The sequence below is a fragment of the Bactrocera tryoni genome, chromosome 4 (genome assembly GCF_016617805.1).
Source record: "Bactrocera tryoni isolate S06 chromosome 4, CSIRO_BtryS06_freeze2, whole genome shotgun sequence".
NCBI lineage: Eukaryota > Metazoa > Arthropoda > Insecta > Diptera > Tephritidae > Bactrocera > Bactrocera tryoni.
This window is the reverse complement of record NC_052502.1, coordinates 71,501,444-71,515,101: the sequence shown is the minus strand read 5'-3', so window position 1 is coordinate 71,515,101 and position 13,658 is coordinate 71,501,444. Positions and strand designations below refer to the sequence as shown.

Below are 13,658 nucleotides of genomic sequence, written 5' to 3'. Positions count from 1 at the left end.
CCGACGGGATAACGGCTGAAGTAATAAAGTTAATCTCTATGAAACGCCCGCTCCTATTGCTAACCATGTATAATGCATGTCTGAACGACGCCATTTTCTCAGACATATGGAAGAGACAGTATTTGCCTCTGATAAAAAAGTAAAGGAGACCCAGAGACAACTTCAGCATACAGCCCCCAACCAACACTGATGATAGGCCTTCGACATGCGACAACAGGGTTCAGACCAGCAGTTCCACTAACGGAGCCGTTGAAGACGGATAGCAATTTTTCGAGGCCAATGCACCTCCTCGCAATATTTAATTTAGGAAGCTCGCTCAATAGCGCGAATAAATATACAAATATATATTTTTAATATTTTTGTTATTATTCAATGTCACACCCAATCTTCAAACTTTTCATAACCTTCCTTCTCCCTAATCCTGCGCCAAAAGGTTTTGAAAATACTTAGCGACATTTTCTTCACCGCCGCAGTTGCGGATAGATCCCAAAGGCTTACAATTAAATCCTTACAAAATTCACAAACAATTAAAAGCACTTGAAGGACAAAATTATCATAAAAAGTTGAAAAGGAAAAATCGACAAAAATGGAAAGGATGGTGGGCGGTTGGTCGCAGTCCGTAGAAGCCAGCAGCGGGTCCACTGTCTAATAGCGTAATTAACGACATTTTTGACCTAACTGTACTTTGGCGACATTATTTTAATGCACGAAAATATAAATACATAATGAGCATTTACATAATGATATATACATACATATATACAGATACATCACCGTTATTATTTGGCATTTGAAAATAAATTAAGCCGGGCTGCCGTCGAAGGGTACGAAAGCAACGGAGCAAAGGCGTCGCAGGACATTAGCAAAAATCTCTACTTTTTTCAGTAATGAAAAAAAAAAAAAAAAGAATTGTAGCATATATAAAATGAGGGGAAATTTTTACGCACTAGCGCTGCTGATGAAGAAGAAAATAAAATAAATAATAAGAAGGGTTTGGAGGTGTGAAGAGTGGGTGGGAAACAAAAAAACAAATGAAATGGAGCGAGAAGTAATGTGGAAATAAGTTTAAATTAGTAGAAATCGAAGAGATGCGACATGAAGGTAAGAGCAAGAAGCTTGGTTAAGGTGTTGGAGGAGGTGTGGTCGAACAAAATGCTGGTGATGGGATTGAGTGAATGTTGCACAGTGCAAAATGAAGGTAAAGGTAGAATATGGAAGAAATTTCTAAGAATGAAGTGTCGAGAATTCATTTCGGAGCTGCATTAAGCATAAAAAAATCGAGCTTGCGCTTCGTCCAAAAAAAAAAAATTGGTACCGTTGTTTATCACACTACTTTCGTGGATAAAAAACGCTCACCTGGAAAATGAGACCCAAAATGTCTTCTAAATACAGCTTTGGGGTTTCAGATTTGTTTTGAAAATCGGAGGCGAGGAAAATATAGCTATAGAAAACTGTTACGAGTTAGATCCTTTTATGATTTCAGTATCTTTTATGTTGGCCACTTTGAATCTGTTAAATGATTCAGATTCATATTTCACTTCAATAATAAATAGGTGGCTGTCTTTAGCAGGCTATTTCTGAATCCCGCAAAGCTAATACGGCTGTTTTAACTGACTTTGAGCAATACCTAAGGCTCCGTCCGGATCGGAAAGGACCTCTCCGTTCGATACCAAATGGGGTTTCAGACAAGGTGACCCCTATAGTGTGACTTCTTCAATCAACTGCTGGAGAAAATATTTCGAGCTACAGATCTGAATGGGGAAGATACAATCTTCTACAAGAGTGTTTAAATGCTGGCGTACGCCGATGACATCGAAATCCACAGCAGAATAACTCTTGCCAACAGCTGCTACTTCGGACTGAAGAGGTAATTGAGAAGTAAAGCCATAAAGTCACTCAAAATCCCCGTTCGGTTATACTGTTCGATGACAACAGCTGATGAGTCGGCATTTCAAGTTTTCGAGAGAAAGAAAAGGAAGAACGACTGGCGCGTTTTTGTAGCGCCAATAAATAAGAAGAAGAAAAAGTAATTAGGTGAGTAAGTATAGAGCATTTTTTATATGTTTACAGCCCCATTCTCCCAGCTCAGCTACCAATATAATTATCTTCGGAGCTCTAAAATTAATTTGAGTTAATAGTGTAACTGATGGATCTACCATAGACTTCTTACTAGTATCGCTATTGTAGTAGATCTCTATTTAAAGTTGGGATGTCTAAGAAAACTTAATTTTTGCAGAATGAATTGCAGATCCTCTAATAGAAGACTTAAAAATCAACTGTGTTTCGGCGGTATTGGAAAAAATGGGGTTAAGTTATTCGGAAAACTAGCGGATACCAGAGCTATTTGCAAAACTAGAGGACGCCGAGTACCCTTTAGTCTTTCAAGCACATATTATGTAGAATTTTGGTTCCAAACATCTCAATGGCGTCTTCTCCATTCGCGATTGCCTCGTTGGCGTTGCAGAAGGTCGCCGAGGAAACCCTATCCAAAAATATTTTTTTAGAAGATTGTTGCTTGCTGTTGTTTGCTAAGCGAACTGTTTCAACACCCAAGAAGTATACAAAGGTAAGCACTAGGTAGACCTATCGAAACTCTGATTCCGTTGCTTCACTTTTTACCTTGAAGAACCTTGGAAGACTAGGAAATCATACTCTCGCAGTGGTTCAACTATCTGTGAGACTACTAATTTTTGAAATATCGCCCAGCTAATGCAACCCTGCCCACTTTTCAGCTAACATTTAACGCGCCAAACAAATAATCAGTATATATTGTAAATATTTAGCAGTAAAAGAAAACGCATAAAAATGAAATAAATGTGGAAAATGTGAAAATGAATAATGACAACAAGGAGAACGCGTATAAAAATGAGATTCATTTACTTGGTAACGCTTACGCAAGGCAAATAAATTCGAATTTGAAATTGAAAGCGAAGAAAAATGCGCGTCTAGCCAAAGGCGAGAGTGGCCAAATTGAACGAGTTGATTGCAAGAGTCCATGGGCAGCAAAAAATAAAAAAAAAAGTGTAAGGAGATTTGCGAAGAAAAGAAAAAGCGGAAGGAGTAGCAGTACAAAAAAAATGTTCAAACGTAGATATGTGTGCGTGTGATGAAAGAGTTGCGCCAGCGGCGTGGCCGAAGCTCTCCTCAAGCGCGCACACAATATCGCTACAACGAATTGAGTTTGTCACGCAATCACAGCAACAAAAATCAACATTTTGCTACGCACTTTTCGGTAATAACCGACAATAAAAGCAAACGGCAACAACAACAGTAAAAGAAAACAACAACAATACGCACACTAAAGTGACAGCAGAAGCAAAAAAAACAGTAACAAACAGAAAAATGCAAATGGGCAGTATCGTTAACGCAGCAAAGTGGGCGGGGCAGTACAGCATGATTGCGTTTTCTGTTGAAGAGAAAGTGATTTGAGCTGGCAATGGCTAGAGGATTTTAAAACAAATGACAACCACTCAGCGAGGCACAAGCCAAGAGACAAACATACATACATATGTATATACATATATACATACAACGGCAAGACGATGGTATTGCGGGAAAAGGGTTCTATGATGGAAATATACTGGCAAGTAGGTGGACAGGCGGTTCAAAGACTCAAAGTACTTGACAGTTTGACAGACAATGGATTGAGTGATGGCAAAATGCAGGTACAATGGGGTGGGTTGGGATAATTTTGTGTAATAAAGTATGAATTTTATAAAAATTAAATGAATTATAATTTTATAAGTGTGTTTATTTTGATTATTATAAATAAAAATAAATAAAAATATTTATAATTGTTTTTTTTTATTATAATTTTTGATTTAATTTTTTTAAAAAATTTTCTTAATTAAACTTATTTCAATAATTTTTTTAATATCATTACAAAACATTTACAAATAATTGTTTAATTAAAACATTATAATTATTATTATTTTTTCAATTAAAAATTTATAACGAAATTTTTTCAATTAAAATTTAAAAAACATCATAATTAATTTTTTTGTTATTAAAAACTTATAATTCAGGTTTTTTTATAATTTTTTAAAAATAATTTTTGATTTAATTAGATTTAAAAAATTTTCTTAATTAAACTTATTTCAATAATTTTTTTAATATCATTACAAAACATTTACAAATAATTGTTTAATTAAAACATTATAATTATTATTATTTTTTCAATTAAAAATTTATAACGAAATTTTTTCAATTAAAATTTAAAAAACATCATAATTAATTTTTTTTTTATTAAAAACTTATAATTCAGGTTTTTTTATAATTTTTTAAAAATGATTTTACTAATTATTAGATCGGAATTATAATTTTTTTAATACATTTTCTTAATTGAATTTTTTCAATAATTTCTTTAAAATCATTAAAAACCAATCATAATTATTTTTTTATTTAAAACATTAAAATTAATTTTTTTATATTAAAAATTTATAATATAATTTGTTTTAATTATTTTCAAACTAAAATGCTCAGTATCTGCGTTCAATATAAATAAATAAAATGCTGGCCTTATGTTTATTGTAAAACTTTTAAGCTGAAGAGCGTTTATAAAAATTTCAAACAGGGTTACCACATGCTTTTAATTAAAAACAAGGAAATAGATTTGAATACACATTCAAAGTTTGAAAATTGTATATGCCAAAAACAATGCACAAAGTATTTGCTAACAAAGTACAATTTAATAGGGTTGCCACCTTACTTGGAATACAAAGTGTTTTAATTGTAAAATTATTAATAAAACCCTGAAAAATAATAATTTAAACAACTCAAAAACAGAAGTCACAAAGTTATCTTTTTTATAGGGTTACCATCTAACTGTCAATAGCAAAAGATTTTAAAGAAAAATATTTTTGATTAAAAACTCCAAATAAAAAGAGTACTAAAACAAAAAAAACTCACACAAATTATCTGGAATACATATGTATGTGTGTATATTATGAAAAGGGTTGCCACCTAACTTCCAATAATAAAAGTTTTTAAATGAAAATATTTTTGAATAAATCCAAAATAATAAGCATACTAAAGTAAAAAAAACCCAAAAAAATTATTTGAAGTATGTTATGAAAAGGAGTTGCCATACTTATTATTTTTTGAAATAATTTATATGTTCAAAATTTTATTCAAAATGTATTAAGGACATGAAATGAGTGTATTTAAAAAAATCTTACAGTACTCACCATTATAGTGTTGCCAATTTATCACCAATGGCGGCAGACTGCTGTAACTGCAATAAAAAAATTAAAGTTAAAAAATTAAAAAAGGGAAAATGTAATAATAGTTAGCATATACATATGTACATACATAATAAGTTTGAAAAAAAACTGCTATTGAAAATGTGAGGTTAGGAGGTAGTTAAATGACTAACAGTTAAACAGGGGAGTCGGGACATTATTTTCACTAAAAAAATAATTAAATAAAAAATCCAAACCATTTAGTAATCAAAGTCTAAAAGTCGGGAAATTAATTTGTTATAAAAAAAATATTTAAAAAATTCGTGAAATTACTTTAATTGTATTACTATTTTTTTTATTGTTTTTTGATTAAATCATTTCATTATTGAAAAAATTTATTTAAAAAAATTTCTTAAATGTCAATTCATTATGTAAAAAAATATACACAAAACTAATAATAGTTTTTTAAATTTTTTCTTAAATGAAAAATCTGTTAGTCCGCTGGACCCACTGTGCAGCCAATATTTTGCATTAAGTTGTGTGTATGTACAGATGTGCACAAATTAATAAATTTTTTATTTATTTGAAAATTTTTACAAATTAAAAACACTTTTTCGATTTCTGTTAGTTTGAATATGTGTAATTAAAAATAATATTTAAAATTTCATATCCCACAATTTGAAATTTTTGTATGGTTTTCCGTATTTCTTTGATATTTTAGCATTTTTTTTTAATAAATGACTTTTGTTTAAAAACATTTCGGTGGACTTGACCCACTGTGCCACGTTACAACACATAAAAAATATGCCACATTTTCTTTTAATAATATCATAATTATTTTAAAAATTTTTTATAAAAAAATTTGCAAATAATTTTCAGTTGCAACCCACTGTGCTATTGTTTTCTACCACATGTTACAAAACATAAGAAATATGCCACATTTTCCCTTAATAATATCATAATTATTTTGAAATTGAAAAAAAAAAAAATTTGCAAAAAATGTTCATTTACAACCCACTGTGCCATAGTTTTCCACCACACTTACACACACAAACACTTTATGGACCAGTAATGGCATCTATAATTTTGCTTATTTTCAGCTGTATTTTCTCGTCATTTTTTAGTGCGGCACTTTGCGTCCAACCCTTTCATGCCGCCCGCAGCATGCCAACCCCCCTCCAGCGCGCACACACACACACACAGGGAGACAAGCTGTCGCATTCTTATCTACGCAATGCGAAATAATTACTTTTCTTTGGTTTTTAATTTTTTGTCGGCGCTTAAGCAAAGCGCATTTTTCAACCACTCAAGTGCGTGCGTAGGCGAACGGTTGCGGGGGAGGCGGGAGACGGCATATTAAAAGCGCGTTTTTCTACTTTTTTGGTATTGAAAACCGTTTTGCCCGCAGCTTGCGCTAGTTGCCTTGGCGTTGGCTATTTATCTGCTGCTACAGCCTCATCTTCCTCTTCTTCTTCTTTGGCGCGCATCTAATTAGACGCAATGTGTTGTGGACATAGCGAAAAAGGGTTAAAAAGTTTTACTCGAATTTTTTGTTATTATAATTTTTGTTTTTTTTTTGTACGTTTTGCTTTAATTTTTCTATTTATATTTATTTAAGGCGGCACAGCGAAAAAGGGGTAAGTAAATAGTAAGAAAATGGTGGTGGCGAACTTAACTTGTTGTTTTTGCTGTTTTTGTGCTCATGTAATATTAAAAAGTGTTTGAGAAAATGCAGAAAAATTTAAGAAAAAAATAAAACCAACAAAAAATAGATAAATAAGTGACAGCTACAGGGGCGGAAATTCGGCAAAAGAGAATACATTAAAAGTAAATCGCGGCCAATGTCAAATAAGCAGCAAAGCAGCAATAAAATATATGTACATTTCTGAGAAAAAATCAAACGTGGACCAGCCTCGCAAATTTACGCAACGAACGCGTAAGGACTACCGTTATATGCTGTCACAGCCACACCGGGCACTAAAGGACACAAATGTCCTTTTTCGTATTTGCGCGTATCTTTACGCCTGAATTAACAGAGTTGGGTAATTTCCTTTGCCTCGTTCGGCATTCACTTGAATTTCTCTTTTTATCTCCAATTTTTCTTCTTACTTCTGACTAATGCAATCAATTGGCATTTGTTAAAATACAAGTTGAATTTTAATTCTTTTTTCACGGTTCAACCCTTTCAAGCAGCAATAAAAAGTTTTGTGGATGACAACTCACTTGCAATTAGTAGTATTTGCGGAGAGAAAATATTTGGTGATTATTTATAAAGTTTTCACTTTCTATAGTAAGCAGGAAAGCGAATCTACTTTAGGTTAAAGTTCAAAATTTTTTTCCGAAAAACGATTTTTCAACCGAAAATATAGATATAACAAGTGCAAAGTAAACTTCGGCTGCAACGAAGCTATAATAATGGTAGCTTTGCATTCGGCAATAATTCATGCCAAATTTCGTGCAGATATCTTGTCAAATAAAAAAATATTCCATACAAGAACTTAATTTTGATCTGTCAGTTTGTATGACAGCTCTATGCTACAGTGATGCGATCTGAACAGTTTTCACAAAGATTGCGCCACTGTTTTAGGGAATAATTCGTGCCAAATTTTGTGCAGAAATATTGCTAAATAAAAAAGTTTTCCATACAAAAATTTATTTTGGATCGGTCAGTTTGTATGACAGCTATAGCCTGTATCGATGGTTTCGACAAATGAGCAGCTTTTTGAGCAGAAAAAGACATGTGTAAAATTTTAGAGCATCTCCGTTTCCTTCTACCTGCTAACTTAATGTACCCTTTTCAGGGTATAAAAACATAAGCTTTACTTATTTTCCATTGAATTTCGTTTCGTCACCCAAACAAGCCATATCGGAAATCATATACGGGAATGTGCTGCAATTCGTTTTCGCATGAAATTGTCAGCGAAATCGTGCTGACATGTGCTGAATTTCACTGATCCGTTTTCGTTTTCGAACATCAAATCGCAACGATTTGACCATGTGCCAGAAATCGAAACCGCCATTTGTTTTCCATTTTTGAAATCGTGAAGCTGCGGGCACGCGAATTTATTGCAAAATTGAAGGAAACATTAGAAATGTAAGTATTTTAAATTTGTATTTATTGATATATATTAATTATGCCTTTAAATTTAGGGGCAAGCATAAAACGCCAAGGCAAGACGAAACTTTTTTTAAGTTTTATGGAGCAGCATCCTGACATTGCCAAAAATTATGTCAAGGGCGACCGAGTGGCAGCGGAGGCTCTTTGGGCAGAACTGGCCAAAGAATTAAACAGCCAAGGACCACCACAAAAAGATATCAACGGATGGAAAAAGGTCAAAAGAGATATTCATAAGTGGTTATTAACAATTTTTCTTGAGCAGGTTTGGTCGGACTGGAAGGGCTGCGTACGCAAAAAAATTGCACACAACAAATCGGAGACAAGAGCTACCGGCGGAGGTCCCTTCGACCAATTTGTCTTAAGCTGCACTGAGGAAAAAATTGCAGAACTTTGCGGTCTTTATACTTGTGTAGAAGGTATTCCACAAAGTTCCTCATTCGGTGTACAATGCGACAATAGCAATGAATCATCTGATGACGAAAATCCCACACCGAGTACTTCAGCGGTTGCAACAAGAACGCGAAGACCAAATTCAATGCAAGCATGTATCAAAGAACACATGGCCACGGAAGCAGGTGCGGTTGATTGTATATCTGGAACGTTAGGGAAGCTCCTGGAAAGTTTTGATGACACCAAAAATATTTTGAAAGATAGCAATGGTGCAGTGATAAAATCGATGGAAAAGTTATGCGATCTCATTTCAATACAGAACTCTCTTACCGCAGAACAAAATGAAATTTTGCGTCAGCATAATTCCATAAAGGAGAGAATTGCGTAAGAAAAAAGTGATATGAAGAAACGCATGTTGGAGATGGAGGAAGAAAAGTGGGAGTGGACGAAACGTGCAAGATAATTTTAATTTATTATTTTTTTTAAACACTTAAAATGTTATGAGATCTCGGAATTTTTTTTTAGTTATTTAAGAATTAAAATTTGTTTACAATTTATCTAGTTATTTAAGCATATCATGTACATAAGTACATACATATATAATCCTGTATAAACGAAGAATTGAAAAAATTTTATTTTAGTACATATAAGCAATGTGATAAATTAAATTTTATTTTTTTTAACTGTAATATAAATGTGATAGATACCATTAAATTCTTATTTTTAAGTATCCCAATGCAAGTAGTATATTAAGTTCTTGAAATGCAAAGCAAGCACCTTCTGTAAATAATATTGAAGTACATTAAGTCTTTTCATTTTGCTACCAAACAATTCAATAAAAAAAATTATGAAATTGAAAGCATTAAATTGTTTGCAATTTGATCCCTGATATTAGTCGCGGTAGTTTCAAGACTGCTATTATTTTCAGCAGGGTCATCATCGATTACTTCTTCGGAAAACGCATACATGGAATCATCAACATTATAAAATCGGCATATGTTGTGAAAAGCACAGCATACGTTATTAATTTTAACAACTTTCTGTGGGGTGTATGGCAAAACAGTTTGCAAACATTTAAAGCGACTTTTTAGCACCCCAATTACTCTTTCCACGATGTTACGAGCTTTTGCATGTTGCAAATTAAATTTATGCTGCGATGTTCCAGAAGTCGGATTGCGATAAGGTGTGAGTAAATATGGTTCTAACGCATAGCCTGAATCCCCTAGTAACCAGGAGCTGTGGTCACCGCTTTGAAAACTGGATAAAAGAGACTGTTTTATATTGGATAAATTGAAAATAAAAGCATCATGACTTGATCCGGGGTGGCACGCATCCACAGCTGTTATACTCATTTTATAGTCACATACCTGCAAAAGCGTTAATATTAATTTTGTATATACAATAGTATGAAAGCCATATTATTTAACTTACTATCATAGCATTGACGCTAAAACAACCTTTCCTATTTAAATATAAATGCTCATTGTCGCAAGGTTTTAGTAATAGCAAATAGGTTTCAGGTATAGCAAATTTGTTGTAAAAATGTAAATTGGACTGACGAACTTCATAATGTATCCTTCCAAACTTTACCCACTTTGGACATTGTGTTCGCTCTAAAACGTTTAACATCTCTTTTAAAATTTTTGACACCGTCGTCCTATCACATACAATATGTGAATCCTTTCCAATAGACCGTTGGAATCCTCCTTCCGCAAGAAATCTCAACGTGGTTGCTAATTTCAACTCAACAGGTATGGACGACAGATGTATTAAAGGCTTAATATCGTTAACTACATTCCGAAAGGCCTCTTTGTTTATCCTGTAGTACGAAATAAAACTGCAAGAAGATGTTGTGTTTTAATTTTTAATAGAACGCCTTGCGCATGCACTTACACAGGCTCTGGAATATCCAAAGGATTGGAGTGGTCTCTTAAATGTCGTCGCGCAACCTTTTCATCACTTTTCCAGTTCATTTGATTCAATAAATAAGCAGAAAGAATGAAAACGCTCATTTTAACAGAAATCTTCAACTCAAAATTAAACAAATTTTTTCTTTTCTCTGACAATCAGCTGTTTCGAACTTAACTTCGAACTTCACTGAAATCGCGTGGAATTCAGCACACCCCAAACTAATTCATGCGATTTGCAATTTCGGAAACGGAACGAAATCGCGTGATTTCCAGCACATGCCCGATAATCTTGATATAGTGAAGTAAAATCTAGTAAGCACGAATCTCAAATTACAGAATAACGATTTTTACAGCATGATTTGAAACCGTAATCTTTAACAAAACCTCTTAGAGACCGGAGCGGAACTAGTTTTATATCCTCACTTAACATTTTGACAGCCATATTTTCAACTTCCCAGAGTAAGACAATGAAACACATTTCATTTGAGAGAGGATATAGTAAATATTAATAAAATCTCAGGACTTCGGATCTGAAATTACTAAAGAATTAACTTTTTGATCTTGATTTTTAAGTGGATGAATGAAAATCAAGCTCAAAATAACCAAGGGGAGTAACGTTTAACAAAACCTTCTGGTCTAATACTATAGCGGTATCATTTGCCCATTCCGAATTTTTCAAAAAATACCGTTTAAACAGCCTTATATTAAATTACCACGCATTATAGAATGGAATGGAGCCAAATTTTGAGAGTTCAAATCTAAAACTTCTTATATGAGGAAACAGTATACGTAACACATTTGATATCACCGAAAAAAAGGGAGCTGGACAAAACCTTAAGCATTCAGATCAAAAACTTTAGAGAAACTACTAATCCGAAACTAGATCTGCAAATTAATAAAATTATTCGTGACATTTTCAGTACAAAAACGGGAGACAAACGATTTCTTGAGAACTACGACTAGCGAGAAGAAGTTTTTAGGCACGTTTGTCAATCTATAGTCTAAATGTTCGTATATTTCTGATTTCTAGCAGAAAACTACAAAGCAAAAACAATTTTATCTAAAGGTAAACGTTCTTTATCCTCGAATTAATAGGAATAAGAAGGAAGGGAGTTGTGCATAAGATTTGAAATCAAAAACTTGATAGAATCCCTTTTCCGTATACTTCTGATTTTTAGCGTGAAGAGCACAAAGTTCTTTCCGTTTTTTTATTCCCGAATAGGCAAACAGTAGCGGTATACTGTGTATTTATCATTTCCATCTAGGAAAGAGGAGAGCTGAGTATAAGAATTCTCGAAGGAATACCCTTTTAAGCTCATTTTTGAGACCGTAGTGAGCTTACTTGTCAAATAATAGTCAAAACCGGCAAATACAGTTGAACTTTCCCAACTCGAATCATCAAAATCCATAAAAAAACTTCAAGTTGGAGAGACCTCGAGTTAAGGAAGTTCAACTGTATTTTCTATTTAGGCAAAAAGAGAATAGCTAGATTTTTTAAGGGCATTACCTAAAACTAGAGAGTTATTGAAATCAGAAAAATCCAATTAAAACCGTTTTACCATGCATAACAATAGATTAGATAGAGAATTTATCTCGGAGTATTGGCGCTATCGCATTATTGGTCAAGTTCTTGAGCAGTGGCTGCGGAAAAAGCAATTTCGATCGACCCTTGAGCGCAATAAGACAATTAGATACTATGGGAGAATATACATACATATATACAAAACCATACTTATAAATGAGTATGACCTCTACAAAGGCATGATAAGCAGTTTTTTGGGAATTATTCGCTTGGGTTTCACTTGTTTAAAGGGCATACAAATTCTGAAATCTTATTTAAAAAAAGCTTTTCAGTCATTAGGTCAAGTAAATAAGAATATGTCATGAAATATTAAAAGATTTGCGAACTGTCGTACTTTGCGGTAGTTTTAGTCTATATGGTTTTTAAGGGTTAATAAAATACTCAAAATTATTGAAAAAAATTTTAAATAAAATATATTTAGCAAAATGTATTCAATATTTTCTATAAACATCTATCGAAATAAAAGTTGCATGGGAGTACAACTGCATGGCCTACATATTTTTGCAGTAATTTTGTAATTTTGATTAATCAGAATTTTAAGGGTGAATAAAACTTCGACAATTTATGAAGAAAATGCTCACTTATATAATGGGTTATCAAAAAGGTCTAGCGGTATTTTTATTGAATTTTTTTATTTTTATTATTGAAATTGAAATGAATTTTTGATGACTCATGCCCAGCTCTTGAGCGATGCTACGGCTGCTACTATGCCGGTCTCTTTCGACCAATTCAGCGATTTTATCGCAATTTTCGACGACAGGCCTTCCGGAGCGTGGCGCATCTTCGACCACCTCTACATCAGAACGAAAACGTTGAAAGCATCGTTGTGCGGTGGAAATGGAAACTGTATCGGGTCCATAAACTGCACAAATTTTATTGGCGGCTTGAGATGCATTTTTGCCTTTATCCTAGTAGTACTTTAAAATATGCCGTATTTTCTCTTTATTTTGCTCCATGTTTGCGACGCTATAACTCACGAAAGACTTAAAACACGTGATAGCGCGTGAAATGAGCTTCCAAAAAGGTATAGCATGACCCGATGCGACGAATAAAACTAGAACTACAACTAGCGAAAATACCGCAAGACTTTTTTGACAACTATTATGTATTTTTAATAAAATTGCTTCAATATTAACCACATAGTATGTAGAGATGTTTTGGAGAGCTGTTAAATTTTGCGGTACTTAGTTCATGAAAATCTTAAGGGTTAGGAAATTCTTATCTGCGGTAATCTTAGTTCATGAAAATCTTAAGGGTTAAGAACTTTTGAAAATTTTTGACGAATATGTTCAGTTATATATTTTTAATAAAATTTTTCAATATTTACAACATAAGTGCAGAGTTACATTCGAGAGCTATCGCCTTTTGCGGTAATTTTAGTCTGTAAGGATTTTAAGGGTTAATAAAATTTTGAAAATTTATGGGGAAAATGTTTACATATATGTATATTTTAAATAAAATTTCTTCAATATTTAGAA

General features: G+C 33.0%; 2 protein-coding genes across 2 annotated transcripts; one reads left to right on the top strand and one right to left on the bottom strand.

Moving 5' to 3' along the window:
• Positions 1-8,236: 8,236 nt before the first annotated feature.
• On the top strand, positions 8,237-9,109 carry LOC120775495. The gene is made up of 3 exons (XM_040105702.1): positions 8,237-8,274; positions 8,331-8,512; positions 8,561-9,109. Exons 2-3 carry the CDS (start codon positions 8,378-8,380, stop codon positions 9,074-9,076), a joined length of 651 nt encoding a protein of 216 aa, XP_039961636.1. The 5' UTR covers positions 8,237-8,274; positions 8,331-8,377; the 3' UTR covers positions 9,077-9,109.
• Positions 9,110-9,411: 302 nt separating this feature from the next.
• LOC120774679 (putative nuclease HARBI1) lies at positions 9,412-10,685 on the bottom strand. Its single transcript, XM_040104410.1, has 4 exons — positions 10,582-10,685; positions 10,120-10,525; positions 9,783-10,055; positions 9,412-9,468 (listed from the first exon to the last, which is right to left on the bottom strand). The coding sequence occupies exons 1-4, from the start codon at positions 10,659-10,661 to the stop codon at positions 9,412-9,414; spliced, it is 816 nt and encodes a 271-aa protein (XP_039960344.1). The 5' UTR covers positions 10,662-10,685.
• Between the last annotated feature and the right edge of the window lie 2,973 nt (positions 10,686-13,658).